We start from the raw sequence: 22,500 nt of genomic DNA on the forward strand, positions 1-22,500 counted from the left end.
ATTAACCGGCTCAGTTGGCAAACCAGGCAAACATAAAAAACTCTATTTTCACTCGCTCATTTGTCTCCTTCCTCGCCGCTCTCTAATTCACATCAGACCTTCTCACTGCACTGCGTCCAACCAGAGAGAGATCATAAAACTCTGGTTCCCACCAAACAAAGAGTCACAGACACCATGAGCTGAACGGGAAACAATGCAATAAGACCTTCACAGATTATAACGTATAGAAACAGTCCGTCCTTTAGTCAGTCACTAGAAACTAAAGTCTAGTTCTCCCCAATTCACTGGACCGTGAGTGGATTCTCTAGAATCTACTCAGCGTCTAATTCAAGGAATAGTGAGTCGTTTTACCTTGTGGTGGTCCCAGTAGAGCAGCTCCAGCAGGACAGCTCAAGAGTTTCAGGGTTTCAGGTATTCAGCTGAATATATAGAGCAGCCAGCGTCCAGACCGTGACACAACCAGAACCTGCCCCCGTCCTCCTCGGCTCCTCCTCCACAATGAAAACCAAGTTTCAAGTTCACATTATCTGGAGAAATGTAGGTCGCTGTGTTTGTGCCACTACACTGCGGCAGAGGAAAGCGTACTCAGCTTTTACTGAAGGAAAAGTACTTTGAAATAACCTGACTAAATCAAAAACCACATTGACATTTGTACTTGAGTAAAAGTACATAAGTATTTGCTATTAAATGTGCATACATAATAAAATGGGAAAGTACTTAATATCTAGTGTACTGATATAACAGTGTGTATATTACTTGATGAACTATCACTGAACCCTTTTTCTGCAGATGCTGCTGATCCAGATCCTGATTATAGTTTACAATATAATACTAAAGGTATTGTCATAGTAATCTACAATGACATAAAGCTGATGAATCATCGATGAGCAGTTTGATAGATCCAGTCTGGGATTTTCTTTGGTTTGCTTTTTGCTTTCACAATAAAAGCTCCACACTCTATCATCTACAGACCGATTCCCTTTCAGGCTGAAGGCTGCAATTTAACAAAGCCAGCAGAAGACACAGCTTTAGGAAGGAAACAAAGGGAAAGCAAAATAAAGAAAAGCGCAGCAGAGAGAATGGCGACGCCACAGAGCGACACCCGGATCACTTTACATCTTTTTATCTTTCGCTCAAACCTCGAGTGTCCCACGAAACATCTGAAAGAAACTAATCGTTTGGACTCTTTCCCAATCCAAGCAAAGAATAAACCTCTCCATTCTAAAGACTTCCTGTCTGAAAATAAAACCAAACTGTCTGTACGACAGTCACCCATCTACCTTATCTAGGTCTACATGATACTTAACCGCTTTACCAACAAAATTGGGCCCAAAGTGAAATCCACCAACATAGACAATCTGATGGATCGACACTTTAACGTCCAGGGCCTGAGGATCTCCATCCCATTCCAATACATCCAAATTTTCCAATTAACTTTTTAGCAGAGCGTTTTAGCCAAAGCCACTTCCACTGAATACCGTCTGTCGTAGTGGAACCGAGTACATTACAGTCATTGTCAGCAAATCCTCCAGTAAGAACCAGTAAGACCAGTGCCAGAGTCAGAGAAGGGGTAACCTCAGGGGAAACCGCTGAGATCAGACCAGGAAAGGAGAGAAAGATCCGTCTCCACTCCCACGCATCTCACTTCCGAGTCAAAAACATCATTCTGTGCGTTTCTCCACAACAACACATCTCCCGCTCCATTCCTGTGCGGTGGAAGCAGTTCTATTCCTGGAGGGTGATGTTCCCTCTACCCTAGGCTCTGGAGATTAGTCAGGGGGCAGAGGTTGAAGGTACGAGGCGGTGAAGGGGGTTCAGGTCTGTAGTGGTTGCATGTGTGGATCTGTGTTTATGTTGGGTGGGGTGTGTGGGGGTCTCCTCTGCCTTCAGATAAGACTCATCTCCTCTCTGGTGAGTCATGGCGCTAATAAAGCACCCAGGCCATAAATCTCTCCTCAAACTCAGCTTTAGCGACCGGTGACAACACCATGATATCAGGTTTGAGACAGTTTGGAATGTTGGTGCAGTTTCTGAGCTGGTGCTTTCACTCTGAAACAGGAAAAACTCTGAAACTGTCATCAATGTGTTGAAGGACAGAAGGAACTTAAAGGACTGAAAGACTCCGCCGCCAGCCAACTTCACTTGCTGCTACCCCCTCAAGTTTTCACTTAACAACCAATGGGAGTGTGGTTAGAAACTGAACACATTGAACACACAATTGGTTGCGTATTAGCATCACCATGGCAACCACTGATGCACTAAGCAGATTCTCACCAATGCTACCAGCTGCCCTCAGTAACGTGGCGACCGCTCAAATTACAGTTCAGAGATGGAGAGGTTTCCCACACAGAAACACACACACAGATATCTGCCTCAATCATACCCTTTTCACACCAAAATTAGGCCAACTTTTTAAACCCGGGTCAACCCGCTAAAAATAGGCCAGGAGAGCAGCCGTTTTTTTCGGATGCGTAACGTTCAACGTCATGAACACACCGGAAAAGGAGCGTGTCATGGGATTATCGTAAGACACGTTTTGCCAAATACCGTTTCAACAAGAATTTTAAATGTTGAACTTTAGGAGCTTTTAGCCTCGGTTCTTAGTCCAAAACACTGACTAAGAAATACAAAGCAAACAGTCTATCTACTGTGTGGGCTGGATGGAACTTTAAAACTGGGCTGACAACAGTGAAATATGTACAAGTTATGTATTTATACGCCGTGATGTCACTCAGACCCTGTAATTACCCTCCCGTCGTCCACAAGAGGAAGCGGTGATGCTGGGATGGATGTAAGTCCAATAACTCTTCAAATAGGTTTAGTAAAGTACATTTAAATTTAAATTTAAAGAGGTTAAAAGTCGCTTTCATTGTCTTTAATATGTAATTATTTGAATTTATATTATGTTTATTTCTTCTTCTTCTTCTTCTTCTTCTTCTTCTTCTTCTTCTTCTTCTTCTTCTTATATTATTATTATTATTATTATTATTATTATTATTAATAATAATAATAATAATAATAATAATAATAATAATAATAATAATGCACTATTTACTCAAGCCAGAGTATGTGTGCGTGTGTGCGCTTGTGTGTGTGTGTGTGTGTGTGTGTGTGTGTGTATGTGTGTGTGTGTGTGTGTGTGTTAGCATACCACAGTGCTCTCATTGCTGAAACAGTCTGGTTTCTATGAACAGATCACCATGGCCTCTCTCCCTCTCTCTTTCCCTCTCCCCTCCCTCGTTCTGAAGGTCAGCTCAGAGACTCTCTTCCTTATATGGTCACTTTCTCCATTCCTCGCAGGTCACTCTGGTCGTGTTGTACCAATCGGCCGCAGGAAGCCGTCCTCTCAGCCAATCCGCTGTGCCGCCCCCCCCCGCTCTCCTTAAATCATCGCCCTCTCTCTCTCTCTCTCTCTCTCTTTCTCTCTCTCTGGGGTTTGAACCAGCGTTGGGAGGGTGATCCGTTCCTTCACGCTCATTCCATGGAAACTACGCTTTAGTTTCCCTGCTGGCGAGAAGGCAGTATACTCACAGTGAAACAGACATTTTCAGCAAAAAAGATCTGAGTCAGTGGTCGTGAAGAATTTTTCACACCCAGGACCCTCAGTTTGATCCAATACGATCAGATTGAGTCTCTGGGTCAATCAATCTGATCACATTTGTAGTGTTGGATCTGATTCAGTGTCTCTACTCTAGTCAGGGAGATAACAGTGAAACTAGGATCCAAACAGTCATGACTAGACATTCCCTCACGGTGCTGACGTCCTGGAAATGAAATAACAGCTTGACTAGTAATCATTTTGGAGCCCCTGGAACAGCTGAAGGTCCCCATGTTGAGAACCACTGGTCTGAATGACAAGAGTTCAACTCCCTCTTCTGGTTCCTTTCCTTTAATCACATCTTTTTACTGAGTTTACTGACAACTGTGCTCACCGGACACCTCTGGTTATTTTTTTTCCTGAATAAATGTCCTTATTTGAATTCAGCTACTCAGTACACGGATACACAGAAATCAGCAAGGATTTAAGACAGAATCACGTAGATTAGAAACTGGAGTTTTGTTCCATTCAGTCTGTTTCTGGTTCAGCAAATAGGCTTGTCACAAGGAGGAGTCTGAGTTTTATTTAACTTGAACTTCAGGCTGGAGCTCGTCTGCTCCCTGGGGGAGGAGGAGGAGGACAGGGAGGAGGAGGAGGAGAAGGGGGGGGCAAGAAAGGAGGAGAAGAAGGAGCAGGAGGAGAGGAGAGATGGAGAAGGAGCGGGAGGAGAGAAGAACAGGAGGAGGGGAGGAGGAAGAGGAGGAGGAGGAGGAGAAGAGAGGACAGAAGGAGAGGAGGGGGAGCAGGAGGAGGAGAAGAAGGAGGAGGAGTGTCTCTGGAGGAGGGGGAGAGAGGAGAAGGAGGAGCAGGAGGAGGAGAAGGGGAGGAGGAGGAGGAGCAGGACGAGCAGGAGGAAGAGAGGGGAGAAGGAGCAGGAGGAAGAGGAGCAGGAGGAGGAGAGGAGGAGCAGCGGGAGGATGAGGAGGAAGAGGAAGAGGGAGTGGAGGAGAGGTGGAACAGGAGGAGGAGAGGAAGAGGGGAGAGGAGGAGCAGGAGGAGGAGAAGGGGAGGAGGAGGAGGAGGAGGAGCGGGAGGAGGAGAGGAGGAGCAGCAGGAGGATGAGGAGGAAGAGGTGGAGGAGGAGGAGGAGGAGGAGAGGTGGAACAGGAGGAAGAGAGGAAGAGTAGGAGGACATATATACTCATCTAGGTATTAACACTGATACAGAGTTCTATCGCCAAAACCATGTCTCGAAATTACCGTTAAATAAATGTCTCTCTTTACTCAATTTCACTCCTGATGAAAGTATATTAAGCCCGCGCAAAACTTTTATTCCTTAAAGATAAGGCTGGGTTAAAAAAAAAAGATATATCGATATCTAGCTATTGTTTTAATTACTGAATCAATTTCAACATACATTTATTTTAACATTCTAATATTGATACTTTATTTGGAGGTTATGCAACCATCTAAATTGTATAACACCATAGTCACGGTGGTGTGGGGGTGGTGTGGTTTTAGCAGCCACACCTGTCTTGGGTCTCGGTAATTGGGCCGGGATTAGAGGTGGCTGTACGCCTTTTGCTCGTCAGAGCAATCAACGAGCAAGGTCAACCCACCCCATCCCCCATCCCCAAACACACAGGGAGAGCCTCTGTCATGACAATGTTCCATCTGCTCCCGGCTTGTTCCATCTTGCCACTCTCTACAATAAACTGGTGTGTTTGCGTGGGTCTCTGCCTGTGTCTCTGTGTCGGAGGGCACTGAAAACACCACTCAGGTGGTGTGTGGCAGGCGGAACTGCGATTTGTTCTGTGAAATATGTTAATTTTGCTTGTCATATAATGAAACTGAAAAGTTAGCAGCAATTGTAATTGTGTATAAAATGTCAATATCGATATAGAATCATATTGTGAGCTGTCGATATCAGATTGAATCAATATTGAATTGAATCTTGGTATTCTGCTAATCACCAGTCCCTGGTACAATGGGTTCTATATCATCAATATAACTATCTGCTGTGACGGTTGGTTTTAGCATCCCAGGAGAATTTTAACTTCAACAGAACTTTGAAGGATTCCAGATCAGACATGAACACACGTGTGTACGGTGTTTTGACTGTGATACCGCGTCAACAGCACCTGCACGTTCCGCAATCCAGACAAACACCCTTTTTCACACACAAATAGACAGACAGATAGATAGATAGATAGATAGATAGATAGATAGATAGATAGATAGATAGATAGATAGATAGATAGATAGATAGATAGATAGATAGATAGATAGATAGATTTCTAAAAACAAAGCATATAACTCTAGATGTATTTCATTTACTCCGTTTCCTGCTGCAGATCACAGATCGTTCCTGAAAAATCCCGCCCTTGTTTTCATGGTCTGGTGGCAAATGCCGGTGGTTGAGAACCTCTGCACTGGAAGACATTCCATCGCTGATGGTCGGCTTTATTTCCCACTTTCATCGCCACATCAGTGGAATTACTGGACATTCTGGTGAAAGACACACTTTCCCCTGTACACACAGTGAAACACTGGAGGAGAGGGCGATGCGCTGGTGTGATCACGTGTCTCCACCAACGCGGACTTTTCACAGTTACTTACACAGGAATATTTCTCTCTAATATGCGTTCACTATGCAACAAACTCAATGGACTTATATTTAACTGTGTTGCTCATCACATGTGAATTGATTTGCTAACGTTAGCCAAAACAATTATTTATTTATAAAAAATAAATACACAACCAAAGTGCAATTTCAGCAATTAAATAGTCATTTTTTTTATATAGGAGAATATATTATAGAATAGAGAATATAAGAGAATATTTCAAATTCTGTTTGAATTTCGAATTTTGTTTCTGCAGCCCTAATAAGGTTGAAGGAGGAGAAACCAGACATGATGACCTAGGTCAGGGATAAAGGTCACGGGGGTCCAAAGTCATGGCGAACCAGAGCAGAAACACCCAGAGTTTATGGTCAAGCTGCTTTTACTGCCTCATTACAAACTGCTTGATAGAGGGCGGGCTGTACAGCAGGGGCAGATTGCTAACACAAGGTCCCACGCGGTACCACGCAGTGCCACGCGGTACCACACGGTACCACAGGAAGCCTCACGCACACGACTGGGTCGTACCTGTCGATTCCAGACGCCTCCTCTCTAATCCCCGCTCTGGAAGAACAGAAGCAACACGGCATCAAGGTCAGGACTCCCACACTGCTCATCCTAACGTCCAGGGAACCAGATTGGTGGTGGAACCGCTACATACAGTAGTGTCTAATATGTGCATTGGTGCATCACACAGTAGCATTCCATACTATTTATTACCAGGTGACCTTTCTCAGCGGGAACAGAAGAGAAGTTTAAAAAGCAACAAGACATATGAAGAATCCTCTTTACTGTAGTAAAGAGGATTCTTTACTGTGATTGTATTTTGGATATTTTATCTGTTTTAAGCTTCATGACCAGACGTGCATCGACACATGAGACAGACTCCATGCACGCTGTGCATGTCGGAGCCGTGCACTGCAGTCAGGGCCAACATAACCAGGCACCCAAGCCATTCAACATGGACAGAACGGCCGCCGGAGCGTCCCAGCGGAAGGACAGAGACCAACACCTTCAATTTGTTCGCAGCATCGACACGTTTCCACCAAATTCACCTCATTCCAGTGGAATCATCCTGATCAGTGCATTTCCCTTCTAGTAGTAAAGTACATGGTCAGGAAGTGAAATAGTTTGACACATTAAATCGCAGTGTCGACCAATAGGAAAGCACCACTTATATACAGGGCTCGACACTAAGTGGATGGCAAATTCTTATCATTTTATAATTGAGCGAGATGAATAGGTAAATCAATAGTAAAATTGATTGTTGCTAGATTTCTAAACAGATTGACAATGAGGAAGCCATTGGCCCAAATCTGGTCGCCCAGGCAACCGGGCAACTGCTATGGTCGAGCTCTGATATACTGTATAGTAGCTTTAGTATGGCAATTTACAGAGACATGGGACAGAGTTTGGCACAGCCAGGTCTTGGTGTGAGCAGGTTGCACTATGATTGCGGCTGGCAGGCCGGTGCTGGCGGCCAGGATTGCAGACAGACAACCCCCCAGGTGGGAGGAACCAGTGGGATTCAGAGGGCAGGCGTTTCTGGGAGGTACTCACAGTTTGGGCTTGGTGGGCAGCGGAGGAGCCTCCTTTCCAGGGGGAGGAGATGTCTTGGCCGGGGGTGAGGGTGCGATGGACTCTAGATGTGGAGCTGGGGGTGGAAGAGGCAGAAGAGGTGGAGGAGGAGGAGGAGGGGGTGGCAGGGTCTCTTTGGCCTGACCGTTGTGCAGGGGTCCTCTGATCCTGTCCGGGCCGTCCAGGTTGGAGCCCATCTGGACGTAGGGCAGGGCGGCCACGCTGGGCCAGATCTCCAGCTCGTTGAGGTGCAGGGCCTCGGTCCGAGGGGGGAGGTCCAGGATGCTGATCTCAGCCGGCGGGGGAGGAGGGGGGAAGGACGCAGCATCTTCCAACCCAGAAACTTCTCCAGGAATAGCATTCCTGGAGTCCTCCACCACTGAGGGAGACATGAGACCTTACTACATAGGGAGTAGTGGACTATATAGAATTTACTATGCAGGGAGTAGTGAATTATATAGATTTTACTACGTAGGGAGTAGTGAACTAGATAGATTGTTCTACGTCGGGAGTAGTGAAATAGCTAGATTTTACTATGCAGGGAGTAGTGAACTAGATAGATTTTACTAGGGAGTAGTGACAGAAGCAGCTGTTATCAGTCAGAAATGCTGTTTATTCTTCCTGGTCTAGCTGTGGACCACAGGGATCCATCCAGGAGATAAACACTAGGATCTTCTTGTCCTCTCACACTCAGAGAGCCAGTCAGGGCGACACCCCTCCTCCCCCTGCTCACCTTCCTCACCCCTCATCACCCTCCCACTCCTCCTCACCCCTCCCCCCAACCCCTCTTCACCCCCCCTCGCTCGTTTCAAAAGATATCAGAAGAGGCAGAGTGGACATTTTCAAACAACAGCTGAAAAGATTATTTATTCAAACTTGCATATAATTAGCAAGGTTTTCATTCTTATTTTCTATTTTTCACTTTTTCTGTTTTATTTATTATTTTATTTGCATAATCTTTTTATGCTTTTATATGTTTTGCCATTCTATGCACTGTCGTCTATTGAATTTGAAGCACTTTTAAGCAGCTTTTGATCCACTTTGCATGTACAGTAATTGATTCAATGTTTATTTTCCTTTCATCCCATTGAAACACTTTGAGCAGCATGTCATGAATGAAAGGTGCTATATAAATAACATGTCATTATCATAATAATCACATCATATATAATAACAATCATATTGTTTTCTCTGTGGTGTGGTGGTACCTGCGGTGACGGTCAGCTGAGTGCTGCTGCTTGCCGAGCCGTGCACGTTGCTCGCGGTGCAGCAGAACAATCCACCGTCCTCAGGGAAGGCCTCGGCGATCACCAGGGTGCAGATCTCCTCTGAAACCAATAACCAATAATCAGGTCATCCAGAGATCTTACAACACACATTCTGGTCTTTGGAATTGAAAGAGTTCAAATTAAACCAAAATAATTCACCACATGGACGAACCGTGAGCATAAGCTGCCGTTCAGCTCAAGAAATATGAACTTTTCAGATTGGAAACGAAGATATTAGGAACTGGAATAAATCTGACCAGAACATCAGACGGTCCAAGGACTTGGAGTTCTCGCTCCAGGTAAGTATGACGGTATGAAGTATAAAGTGTGTGAAGTGAGACATTTTAGGACTTTTTAAGGACCTGTAGACATCCTGTTATCATATTTTGAAATAAAAACACAGTTGAAAATGATGAACCACAGCTGGATTCTTTAACATTGGATTTTTTTCCTTGAGCAGATGTTGTGATAAGCATTGATAATGTGTAACTTACAATAAAAATGTGGATGACGATAATAACCACTTTTAAATTTCCGAGCCCGGACCTGTTTGACGTGCACAGTGGATGAGTGAGAGCCACAGAGGGATGTGCAAGGGCCTCCATGTCGAGAGGCGAGAGGTGTCACATGACAGACAGAGAGAATGATGATTGACAGGTTAGACAGACGGGTGACTCACTAGTGTGTGTATGTAAGACAGACAGGAAGACAGAGAGACAGACGAATACACACACACACACACACACACACACACACACACACACACACACACACACACACACACACACACACACACACACACACACACACGTTCAGGTATGTCTGAGTGACTCACAGTTTTGCTGGAAGTGCAGACATCGCACCTGATGTCTGCACTTACTCACAGACAGAAAAGTTTGTTGGTGACGTTATGGAATATTTTTGCGCGTGTGTGTGTGTGTGTGTGTGTGTGTGTGTGTGTGTGTGTGTGTGTGTGTGTGTAGTAGTTCTCCCAGGGATTCCCTGCAGAAGCGCTCGTAGCACCAGGTGATGAGATGACATAACACATTGTCTTTAAGTGGTAACTGTAGAAAACATTGTCACAGTATCTCCAGTCTGAATCGGTGGTTCTCAACATGGGGTCCGGGAGCGCCCAGGGGTCCTTCGAAAAGTTCCAGGGGGTCACCAGCAAAATGATTAATGGTTAAACTTCAATAACAACCTATCTAGAGTAGAGACACAAAACCAGATTTCACAATAAAAATATTGATCAGACTAAATCTGACGAAATGGGGGCGTGGTCTAATGGCAATCACACTGAGGGTCCTTGATGTGGAAAGAGGTTGAGAATCACTGCTCTAGATGAACGATGAGCAGCTGAAGTGACCTGAAACTTTCCCTGAAACACTGGAAGGTTTGATCTCTTCTGATGTCATACTTTACCTCGCAGTTCAATGGGATGAACCTCAGTTGGACTCTTAAAACTGAGATTTTGAATTTCATAAGCAGTTGTTAAAATATACGCTTGGTAAAGTGTAATGTTCCCTAGAATTAAACCATACTGTAGTCCTCCCTGAGGCGCAGATTTAGTTGTAATCCTATTGTTTCCATGATTCATTTCTTCTGTCTCGGTTTCACTCGACCACCCTGAAGCTGCATATTGTCTAGATGTAATAATAAACATCACATTACATAGCATGACATCATTTAGCAGAGGATATAATGCTTTGTCAGCAGTATTTGAACTTTTTGTTTTAATCTTGTTTTAATCCATAGTCTTTATGGAGACAGAGCAGACTCAGATTCTACCAGGGTTCCTCTCTTTTTACTTTGGATAAAAATGTTGTTGTTTTTTGTCCATCTGAGGCTTTAGAAGAGCTCCAGAGACACTGGACTTGTGCACTTTCATGGGCATAAAAGATGGACGCCTTCAGACGACAAACTGAACGGATGATGAAGTTCAAACAGTCGTCACGGACGCTAAGCAATATTTTAGAACCTGTTTTGATTGAATGAAGAGAAAGAGAGAGAGGGAGATAAGGGCTAACAGACCTGCTTCAGCTGCAGAACGGGGCTCTGGGGAGAAAGAGAGAGAGAGAGAGAGAGAGAGAGAGAGAGAGAGAGAGAGAGAGAGAGAGAGAGAGTCAGCATAATGTTTAAATATTTCATTAATTTCCTGTAGACAATGAGATTATTCATAGATTTCTATAGATAGATTCATTCTATTCAAATGTCTGCGATGTCTGACTTTGACACACGTTCTGTTTCTCCCTTAGGCTGGTTTTAGAAACAAACATACTTTTCTGGAGGATGCGAAAGTCTGGGGAGTCCTGGATCTCCTCTCCTTGCCTGAACCACCTGACCTGCAGGGTCGGGCTCCCTCGAACCCGACACTCCAACACCACCACCTGGCCTTCGGACGCCAGCGTCTCCTGCAGCAGCTGAACAGGAATTTACACAGTGAGTATGGGTCGAGACCCACTGAGACCAGGACGTGGGTTTGATCGAGTCGAACATGTGACCAGGAGGCAGAGGTGGAAAATCCATATTGAGTCAACCATGTTTATTTGGTAATTTGCATCAACCCAGGGTCCAGCCGAGTGGAACCACAGATCAGTGCTCAGCTGGGGCTAAAACATGGAAACAGGATTTTGACTTTCTGAACCTGGAGTCATGCCGGGTAGTACATTGGGTTTCAAAGACAAATATCCTGATTCACAACAGGAAAAGAGACACTTTGTAAAGAGATGCAGTGCCTCTGTTAATTTGTGTGTTTACATAGAAAAAATGTGTAAAATTTGAAAAAAATAACCAGGAAATAGATTTGTTTTAAAGGTAGCATCACATTTATATACAGTATATCAGAAACTGATATACTGTTGACTGTTGATATGATTCTGTTTGGTGGAAAGTGTTTGGATAAAATTGTGCTAAAGCTTGTTGTGTGTGTGTGTGTGTGTGTGTGTGTGTGTGTGTGTGTGTGTGTGTGTGTGTGTGTGTGCGTGTGTGTGTGTGTGTGTGTGTGTGTGTGTGTGTGTGTGTACCTTGGTAAACACCGGCGGTGCAGACAGAGAAGATTCAGTTCTGAATGACGAGGAAACTGGACTTTGCACCTGAGGAAACAGGAAGAGAAGCTTCCAAAAAACAGAAGGAGGATGCGATGCATGTGTATGTGTGTGTGTGTGTGTATGTGTGTGTGTGTGTGTGTGTGTGTGCACGCGTGTTTGTATGTTCGTGTGTGTGTGTGTGTGTGTGTGTGTGTGTGTGTGTGTGTATGTGTGTGTGTGTGTGTGTGTGTGTGTGTGTGTGTGCGTGTGTGTGTGTGTGTCCCACCCTCTGTGGCGGCTGCGACATGCACTGCACCAGTGCCGTACGGTGAGGGAGGTCGGGGGTTTTGGGCGAAGCGGAGCGGATGGTGAGGGACATGGAGGTGGTCTTTTTCTGGAGCCTGAGAGCAACAGAACACATGAAGATGAAGAGCATCCACAACAGGAAGTTCACTCAGTACACTGATATAGGAGCACAGGACTGATAACAGGACTGATAACAACTGAGAAAAACACTAGAGAAACAGCAATTAGAGGGAAACAGAGAGAGTTCACGATGAGGAAATAACCCAGGAGGAGTTAATTTCACAACAGAAATTACAGCAAAAATCAATTTTTTCATGTCACATCAAATCTAACATGCATGACACCAGACCACAGGACCTCCTAAAGCTCCTAAAGTTCCTTCAAACCCTGAACTGGGAACACTGGTTTGAATTGCTGGAATGAACTGAGGAGTCTGGTGTTGGAGACACTGGTTCCTCTTGAGGATCTATAACGTGACTGGACTGTTTTTTTTGTTTGAGGTTTTCTAAACAGAATTTGTCCTCAGGAAAGAGATTTAAATCTCAGCGAAACAACCTGACCAAAGCACTGCTGTGTACCGCTATTTTCCTCGTGTTTACACGGCGAGTAAACAACATTAGACTGGCATAAATTCATCTATCTATCCTTCCTGCACTCGTAGTCATCCAACCCTTGAATAACCATAAAAATCTGATATCTTGTCCATCTCTTAGGGGCTGTGAAGGAGACATGGCATGAAGAGGATGAGGCGTCCAGAGTTTAATATTTGGCAGAGAAGGAGAGAACAGGAAACACTGATCTGGGTAGGACAGACAGAACAGGGATTTCCCCAAAAACCTGGTGTATCCCTTTAACACTTTGTATTGTAGCCGGCAGCGGGCTCAGAGTCTGGGGTCTTTAGGGGCTTGTTAAGCTGGAGAGGGCCTTGATCATCTACTGAGGGCTCCGGGTCACCTGCGTGTCAGGGGTCACAGGTCACGGGGTCGTTCTGAAATACACTTACTGAGGCATGGCTCCCGATCGAGACTTGGAGGCTCCTCCTTCTGCTTCCGAGTCTGAGGATGAAGCTCCTGCCGGGGGACCAAAACCAAAAAACATCAGCAATGACACGTTACCTTGGCCCTGAAAAGAACCATCTGGAGGAAACATCAGGAACCCCGGTGCCTCTGGGGTTTAATCTCCACCTTCGATGTAGACCTCTGCGGACGTGTTGTCGGCTCCCAGGCTGTTGGAGGCCACGCAGGTGTAGCGGCCGGTGTCGTCCTCAAAGGCCTCCGAGATTACAAGCGTGTGCAGATCACCATCCCTCCAGATCTGGATGTCTGGGGAGGTGTGCAGCTCCCGGCCCTCGCAGAACCACCTGGAGGAAAGAGAGAGGGTCTATCAGGATCTATCAGACACTTTGATCCACAGCGACGTTCACTAAATGAGATGGAACCCCCACAGTGTGTAATAACTTATTACTGCGGCGTATCGTTACAGTGTGAACACTATCTGGTCAAATTCAAATTGCTCTCAAACAAATTCAAAAACAAGGTTGTATCGTGGGTTTATTGAAATGGCAAAATGATTGTACATTTGGGCTTTTTTGGAATTATTGATCGTATATCGTACAGTCATACATCGTACGACTGTACAAATAATAAGCATACATCTGGCAACCCTGAAATGAAACAGCTTCAAATCCTCCCCAGCCTTTCATCTCAGGGTCTCGTAGGTTAATTTCACAGTAAATTCAACATTCTCCTGCCCTGCGTGTTGCGTTCTGAAATTAGACTGAAATGAGTCGTAACGTGCAGACGATCGGTTGGAAGAGGAACTTTTACGACGCCTTGTCTCTTAAATTAAAGCTGAAGCCTTCCCCGAAAAACGAAACTACTAATATGTTCGGGCAGATCGGTGTGGCAAGCCTGCCAATCCCAGCAAGCCTACGAAGTAAACACACACACGCACACATTGCATTCCTCTCCTTTCCTCCCTCATTTACTGCCATAATTATGACAGGAAGAGGCCACGTGAGCAGTTATAGTTCCAGTTTTCCTGGACCTAATTCATTGTTTTTCAATACATGTTGTCATCCAATGTTCATCTTTTTGTGTAAATGTCGTTTGTTTCTATGTTTATTTGTCTCACCCGTGGTGATTCTCCCCCTCTTGGAGTAGTGATCAGTTGTTTATGGAGCTAAACATGATAAATAGTTCTCCAAAGAGGGGGGTTGGTGGTAGTTCTCCATAACCAAAAACTGTGCTCTTGTCATCCTACAGGTGGTCCACAGGACAGAGTTATTGCAGCAGTTCTTGATGATTTAAGAATTAATAATGAGTTGCATTGCAGGTTGAGAACTTGAACTCCACTTGCCGACTAACTCTGTCCTGGATGCAATGGCATACAAATACTCTGTGTTGTATGCCCAGCATGCTGATAGCACAGGTGTGTGTGCGCACGCACGCACGCACACACACACACACACACACACACACACACACACACACACACACACACACTACACACTGTACACTACACACACACACACTGTACACTACACACACACACTATACACACTATACACACTATACGCACACACACACATTCTATATCATTCTGCGTTTCATGTGAGGGGTCAGACAGCACTGCTCCAGAAAGTTCACACTCTGTCTGACATCCCAACATCCTGGATTGTAAAAGCTGACTCCCTGAGGCACGCCAGGCCTGGGACATCCCAGAGAAAATACATTTTCTTCTTTTTGACACATAGAAGGAAGAGGAACTCTGATCTGATGTTAAATCCCCCACCCCTACACCCTCTGTTACAGCTAGGGCAGTGGACGTACAGCGGATCATCTAGTAATCAGTTTGATGCCTGGCTCCTCCCGGTAGCATGCTCAAATGTCCTTGAGCAAGACACTGAACCCCTAACTCCTCCTGGTAAACCTTGCATGGCTGCCTGTGTCACTGTAGGAATAAGTTCTGAATAAGTTCGGACAAAAGCTGTAATGTAACTCCACCACCTGTACGTGCACAGTGTTCAAGATTCTTTATTTGTCACATGTATCATACAATCATGGTGAAAACTCCAAAAGCTGTATATATGCTGTATTTATATATATATATATATATATATATATATATAGCTTATTATTATATTATATTATATATTGTTTATATAAAGATATACCCATAAGATATGTAATATATATATATATATATTATAATATGTATATGTATGTTGTACTGTCTACTGGGGGGTAGGGTGGGGCGGGTAGAGATCCAGACGGAGAGAGAGAATGAAACGATGTTTGTTCACTTTCTGAATGAGTGAATGAGTAAATGAGGATTGATCCTGAGTCAGGACTGTGTCAGCATCCACCCTGTGCAGAGCAGCTGCTGCACCCCCCTGCCCCACTGAACCCCCCAGGCCTAACCCTAATGCTGCATTCACATGGAACACAGTAGACGGGAAACGGCATAACGGCACTTTCTGAACGGCACGGGGGAGCGGGGGGGAGGTACTACGGTAAAACCTGACAATATGTTGCCATGGTGATGTACAAAAACTCCAATAAAATATATTAAACTAAATTATTTTGTGTCTGTTATTATATATAAGAATTTTAGTAATGCATGTAGCTATCAAATGAGGCTTACTATTAATATTTTATTACAAACTTAAATGAATATTAAATTCCCTCCAAAACATATTGGCATTCATAATTGGTTAACTTTACACAAAACCGGCTATAAAGCATCATATTCATCTCCATGCAGGATTGACAATGGATTATTTTGTATTATTGATATATTTATGTTTTTTGTTATGCAGCTTCGAGAGACAGTACATCTATAGAGATCTGTTTCCTGGTAGTGATCAATGATCTGTTAAATGAGTGATCAATGGCTGATCACCTGGTTTCCACTGGCAAAAGAAGCCCTTCTTTTATTATCAATTATTCATATTTAATTATATTATTATATAAGTAATAACCTGGAGCTGCAACTTTATCACCGGATCCAAACCGTGCCACGCGAGACCACCATGTCCAAATCCTCCATCTGCTTCCTCCCTACAAGCCTCCATGCAAAAAAGTACTTTTATATCAATCCACAAATATTATTTAAGCCATTTAAGTGATATATTCCAGAGAAAACTGCATCTACCGGGTCTGACTCCAAAACTCCAGCAGCCACAACAGACATGGGCAGTAGAGTCGGCCTCTCGCTTATGTAACATCCAGCTGTATCAGCATCCGTCGCAGAGGATGGCAAAAAGTTAAAATATTTTAACTTTGTGCGGCAAACGCCGTATACTGTTGCCATTGCTGGTGTTCTCTGCCAGTGTGCCGTCATGCTGTCTCCACTAACCTCCGGTTTGCTGTCTCCCGTCTACCATGTTCCATGTAAATGCAGCATAATCCATAGTTTGCCTGGAAGTTACAGTTATTCTGCTTGAATTAAATACCACCATTTATACAAATTAATTGAAACATTGAATTTCTGGATTAGACTGAATTTGTCCCATGAAATATTTTTGTAAAGCACGTCAGACGGTGAACTGAAAAGTTGCTAGAAATTCTCATTATGTATGTGTGGCGGACCAAGGGGCATGGTCAAGCACCGGACGATAGCATGGCACTTGTTCCCGCGGCTGCCAGGCTACCTCGAACCGGCCAAATTAGCGCCCGCATGGCGCTAATTTGGTCCAACTCGAGACGGGAAGCTTTCTTAATGTTTGTCTGTCTTGCAGAGGGGATCGGCGCACGGGCTCGTCAGCTGACCAGGAGCCAGGGAGCGAAACGCCATTCCTCCTTTGCCCAAAACGATCCTCAGCATTATTATCATTTTTATTATTATTAATTATTATTTACACGTGTGGCCAGCGAGCCATTCTGTTCAACGCTTAATAAAAACTCTCGCCATGTTGGGGCACCACTGCAAAAAGGACTCGGTCTCCCTCCCTAAACCCTTACCTGTGGGCAGAGTCTCCCACAGTATGACATCATGTGTTTTTGCATGATGCTGAAAGAGAAAAGTGTGATTTGTGAAAGTTGGATGAAGTGTGCGTGCTTGCGTGCTTGCATGCGTTTGTGTGTGGGTGAATCTACACAGAGCGAAGTGGCCCGAGTAACGGCTGTGTTTCCAAACAGACTCCCATTCGTACTGAATTCGAAGAACAACTAGAGTTACTCAAATGATAAAGTAAAAAAATAATCAAGCAAAACTTCATTTTTTTAAGTCTGTGGTTTAAAATACCCTTTTCCAGTAATGGCTTCCAGGTCTGACAGTGTCTGCCTGGTGGATCTCAGAGGGGGTGAAGCTGAGGAAATGGCTCCAGATAACCGCACGGCCATCACCAGGAGGGGGCATGGACCACAATAAAACCTTTATATTAATCATAGTTGATGATGCTTCATTATGGATAATAACTGAGTAAACTCATTCGGGGACAGACGGTAATGTTTATTGAATCCCCTCTCCATTTGTGTGGAATGTGCTGGATGTGGTGAGAGGCCTTCTGACAGAGAGAAACCAAACTTTTCACTTGAACAAACACCGCAATCTTTTTACCCAGTGCTATGGCAAAACCATTTCTCATCAAACCACATTAAAGCTCCATGTGATGACTTTCCTGAGGTGATATGTTTACTTTGCTATTATTTGCAAGGGAGACATGTTGCTCTTAGTATAGAAACTGTCTAAATGCAACCATCAACACAACAGGACACAGGATTTACAGAGTCTGAGTGTCTGCGTACTGAATAGTACATTGGCAGGAAATTATACTGCTACACAGGAAGTGATTCAAATTATCCATTCCAAAAACCAGGAAGACAGTTAGTATGGATACTAGGGCTGGTTTTGAAAATACAATACTCCAATACGATTCAATTGACCCTTTGTATCGAATCGTGAAATCCTACCCAATTCCCAGCCCTAATGGCCCACCAAGAGACCAATAGTTCTGCTGCTGTTGAACTCCAAAGGGAATATACAAGCAACTTTCAGAAATATGTGTGTCATCAGTCAGTGTTGCTTCTGAAAAATCCCTACAGTCAACAACACATACTGACATCATTTTGGCAATTTATATGGGACTTAAACAACTGCTCTGTAGTTAAACAAACAAAGCAGTTTCATCTGTCAACCTGAGACCAAAATTACCCACTGTGCCAAAAAGATTGTGTATTCTTCTGTCACCGTTCCTTTTTTGAGTGATCTATGCTGTTCTGTTCCAAGTCCCCACATCATTCAGAACAGAGTAGCTGATTGGATAAAGTCATAACCTCTTATAACTGTTTTGCTTTGATGGAACTTCAAGCAGAAGCTCTACCTTCCTCTAGCTCTAGCATCTAGATGATGCTCTGGATTCAAGGAAACTGCGTTTCTGTGTTCATACATAAGGTTGTGCCATCAAAAATGTGTTGATGGCTAGGATCCTAAATTGAGTTCAAAACTAATAATCATGACAACAGATCACAGGGCTGCTCAGCTCTAAAGGACCTGCAGCTATGCCCAGAGCCTGGTTCTCTGACCTGTAGCGATGCCCAGAACCTGGTACCCAGTGCCCAGAGCCTGGTACCCTGACTTGTAGCAGTACCAAGAGACTATTACAATGACCTGCAGCTATACCCAGAGTCCAGAGCCTGAAACCCTGATTTGCAGTGGTACCCACAGCCTGGTAACCAGTTCCCAGAGCCTAGTACCCTGACCTTCAGCGGTGCTCAGAGCCTGGTACCCTGACCTGCAGCAGTACCTAGAGGATGGTACCATGACCTGCAGCAGTACCTAGAGCCTGTTATCCTGGCTTGCAGCAGTACTTAGAGCCTGGCACCCTGACCTACAGCAGTAACTATAGCCTGGAATCCTGACCTGCAGCAGTATCTAGAACCTGGTACCCTGACCTGGAGCGGTACCCAGAGCCTGGTACCCTGACCTGGAGCGGTACCCAGAGTCTGGTACCCTGACCTGCAGCGGTACCCAGAACTCAACCTCATTCCTTGGTCTGCAGCAGTGCGTTCTGAGATCTCCGAGTCCTCAATTGACCCTGTTGTTATTTGCTCTCGTTGATGGAAAGTTTTATGAAGCACAGCACAGTTTCCCACAAAACCCAAAAGAGAGGAGGCCAGAGCAGAGAGGGAGGGAGAAAAGACGGAGGGTTTTTAATCATAAAATGACCTTCGCAGCATGAATGGCAAGCAGGATAGGCTCTCTGCAAGAAACACACCCGCCAACAATCACGTTATTATGGGATGTAGGGGCAGTGAGGACTGGGCCTGTATGGCTCTGTCTTTCTCTGTTGCCAGGTTTCAGCCTCTGAGTTACGGACCACAGAAGTCAAGCAAAGGGCAACTGGACACAAAGGCTGTCTTTAGTCCTAATTACAAACTTCAACAGCGTTCAAGTAAGTAGGCCATGTTGTTTTTATTATCCGCTACAGGAAAATCTCCCAGTTGACGCAAACATAAGCTTGGAAGCAGTTAGAACCAGCAATGCCTGTACAGTTCAAATGAGCTCAAACTTAAAGTAAAGTCTAAAACCGTTGCCATGCATGAAAAGAAGGCTTTGCTCTGCTGCAACATTTTCCGTGATGACGCTGAATGCATCGCTTGTTGCATCTGCCCCAGAACAGGCCTCAGCATCAACAATACTGCTCTGTGAATTATTATTGGCATTGGATTAAGGTCGATACATTCCTGCCTCTGACTTGGGGTTGGGTAGTGAAATTTGATTAATTTATTGGAACCAACAAAAATTTTCTAAAATTCAGCATCAAAACATTTTGTAGCTTCCTTACCAATGTTGGTTCTGTCAGCGCTTCTGAAAATGTGTCATGTTACACAATAGAATTTTAATACGGGACAGGAAGTGGGTGAATATCCATTTATGTTTCAGTCCAGGATTAAGGGTCAGAGTTCAGATTCTGAAAAAAGGGGACAGCTGGACAAAGCCTGAACAGACGACATGTGCACGTTCTTCTAGATGCTGTAACAGCTATTTTAGACTTCCAAACAAAGCTCGTTTATCACCGACGGAATGTCATATCGGCCTCTTCTACCAGGAAGCAAATGCTCCATGGTATACTGGAAACCTACATGTACTGTATATACAGGAAAATAACTTGTACCAAAGTAGACAGGATTGTATGTGTGTGTGTGTGTGTGTGTGTGTGTGTGTGTGTGTGTGTGTGTGTGTGTGTGTGTGTGTGTGATACCTGAGATATACAGATATAGTCTCTGCTGAGATAGTGACAGACACATGCAGGGCAGCTGAGCTACAGTATGCTCCAGACACACACACACACACAAACACGTACACAAACACAAGCCAACAAACCCTTATAAACACACACACACACTCCAATAGGCCTTTTTGAAACCTTTACCGCAACATTTAACTCTTCATAAAATCCCAGCATGCACTCTGTCAGCTCATATAGCTGCTGGAGTTTAAACACACTGTAAACACACAGTAATCTCACACATCTTAGTCCCTAACAGTCCACAGGAGCCCACTCAGCATCTCTGAGTCTCTATCAAACAATATTTTAATAAGAAATATGGAGAGGGTTGGTTCTGTAGAACTGACACTTCTACAAAGTAACAATTGTAAATTACAATATTATAGGACTAATATATTATAATAATAATAATTCTAATATTAATATATAACAATATAATTATAATATAGCTTACCTGAGCTGCAGCACCGTTTCAGTCCCTTAAAAAAAAAGTGATTTGAGTGTGAATTCCTTGAGTGAGAAGACTCGACTCCAAAATGAGTGACATCCAGAGCAGAGACACTAACGTTAACAGACGCTGCAGGACGGAGAGAATGGAGGGAGGGAGGGAGGGAGGAAGAGCTGCCAAATTCCACACAAGTGGTGAGAGAGAGAGAGAGAGAGAGAGAGAGAGAGAGAGAGAGAACTTATATTGTACTTATATTCCTCACTTTTTCTTTTCCATTTGTTTGGGAATGTACATGTGTGTGTGCCATGTGAATAAAACCCTATTAATTAAATTGGAGAGAGAGAGAGAGAGAGAGAGAGAGAGAGAGAGAGAGAGAGCGAGAGGGAGAGAGAGAGAGAGAGAGAGAGAGAGAGAGAGAGAGAGAGAGAGAGAGGGAGAGGGACAGAGAGAGAGAGAGAGAGAGAGAGAGAGAGTCTCTCTCCAAGAAACTCCAAGAGAGACTCTCCGACTAAATGAAGAAGAACTGACCACACCCTCGTTCCACTGCCAGGTCCTGGGAGGCGTCAATGAATATATGAAGTGAGAGGTCTGCTTTATTAAACATACAGAGAGATATGGATAAATATGGATAACAATGTGCATGTGGATGAAACACAGAAATTGTCAATGAATTAATACCCCTCATTACATTAATGAAATAAACACTGAATTGTGTTAATGCACAATCAAATCATGATAAAGCCTTTGTACGATGACGATCAGACGATCCACGGTCTGACGCGGTTTGATTTTCCAGATTTGGTCTGATGTCATATTTTAATTGTCCAGTTACTCTGCTATACGCTGTGGGAACAAACTTCCTGAAGATCTCAGGCCCCAACACTTCGTACCTTTAAATCCAGGCTCTTTTCTGTGACTAATCACCATGTTTTGAAATCGCACTTTAATCTTTTATCTTTGTCTTTTTCTCTGTTGTTTGACTTTTTATTCCCCAGTAACAGCCCTACTGAGCTTCTACTTGGGTTTGAGTCCTGCCATGTTTTCGTGAGTAGGCTTGTTTTAAATTGCACTTCAACCTTTTTATCTGTTTTTAGCTTTTTATTTCTATGCTCTTATTAATCTTTTCTTTTATATAATGTATCTTACTTTGAATTCTTAACTTTAATCCAACGTGATTAAACTCAGAGAAGATTTTTTTTAACATTCTGTATTTATATTGTGAATGGTTTCTAATGATTATCAGGATCATGAATTATTCCAACTCCCACAAGCCTCCACACACTGTAGTCAGACGTCCAGTGGCCGATTAACACGACTGGACACAGGTGCAGGTGAAAGCCGACAGGTGCTTTGTCAGTATCTGATGCTTACTGTATCTCAAACAGTTTAACAACAAGGTGAGCGCCATCTTGTTTTTCTCGTTGGTTCTTCGTGGACTCTTTGTCATTAAAAAACAAAAGCTATATTTCTGTCTGTGTTTTT

At 44.0% G+C, this 22,500-nt stretch overlaps 1 protein-coding gene across 3 annotated transcripts in view; it reads right to left on the reverse strand.

The window, feature by feature from the left end:
- palld (palladin, cytoskeletal associated protein) overlaps window positions 1-22,500 on the reverse strand; it is a 62,691-nt gene that overhangs the window by 19,562 nt on the left and 20,629 nt on the right. The window contains exons 3-11 of one of the 3 annotated variants that reach the window (XM_080012263.1): window positions 13,522-13,697; window positions 13,341-13,407; window positions 12,318-12,432; window positions 12,029-12,097; window positions 11,284-11,425; window positions 11,037-11,060; window positions 8,946-9,065; window positions 7,720-8,116; window positions 6,688-6,723 (exon numbers count right to left, since the gene is read on the reverse strand). In XM_080012263.1, the coding sequence (XP_079868389.1) occupies window positions 6,688-6,723; window positions 7,720-8,116; window positions 8,946-9,065; window positions 11,037-11,060; window positions 11,284-11,425; window positions 12,029-12,097; window positions 12,318-12,432; window positions 13,341-13,407; window positions 13,522-13,697 (1,146 nt within the window). Of the gene's footprint in view, window positions 1-351; window positions 386-6,687; window positions 6,724-7,719; window positions 8,117-8,945; window positions 9,066-11,036; window positions 11,061-11,283; window positions 11,426-12,028; window positions 12,098-12,317; window positions 12,433-13,340; window positions 13,408-13,521; window positions 13,698-22,500 lie in introns of those variants that run through there. The other 2 variants (XM_080012264.1, XM_080012265.1) reach the window with 2 other exon arrangements.

The sequence above is a fragment of the Zeus faber genome (genome assembly GCF_960531495.2).
Source record: "Zeus faber genome assembly, chromosome: 1".
Taxonomy (NCBI): Eukaryota; Metazoa; Chordata; class Actinopteri; order Zeiformes; family Zeidae; genus Zeus; species Zeus faber.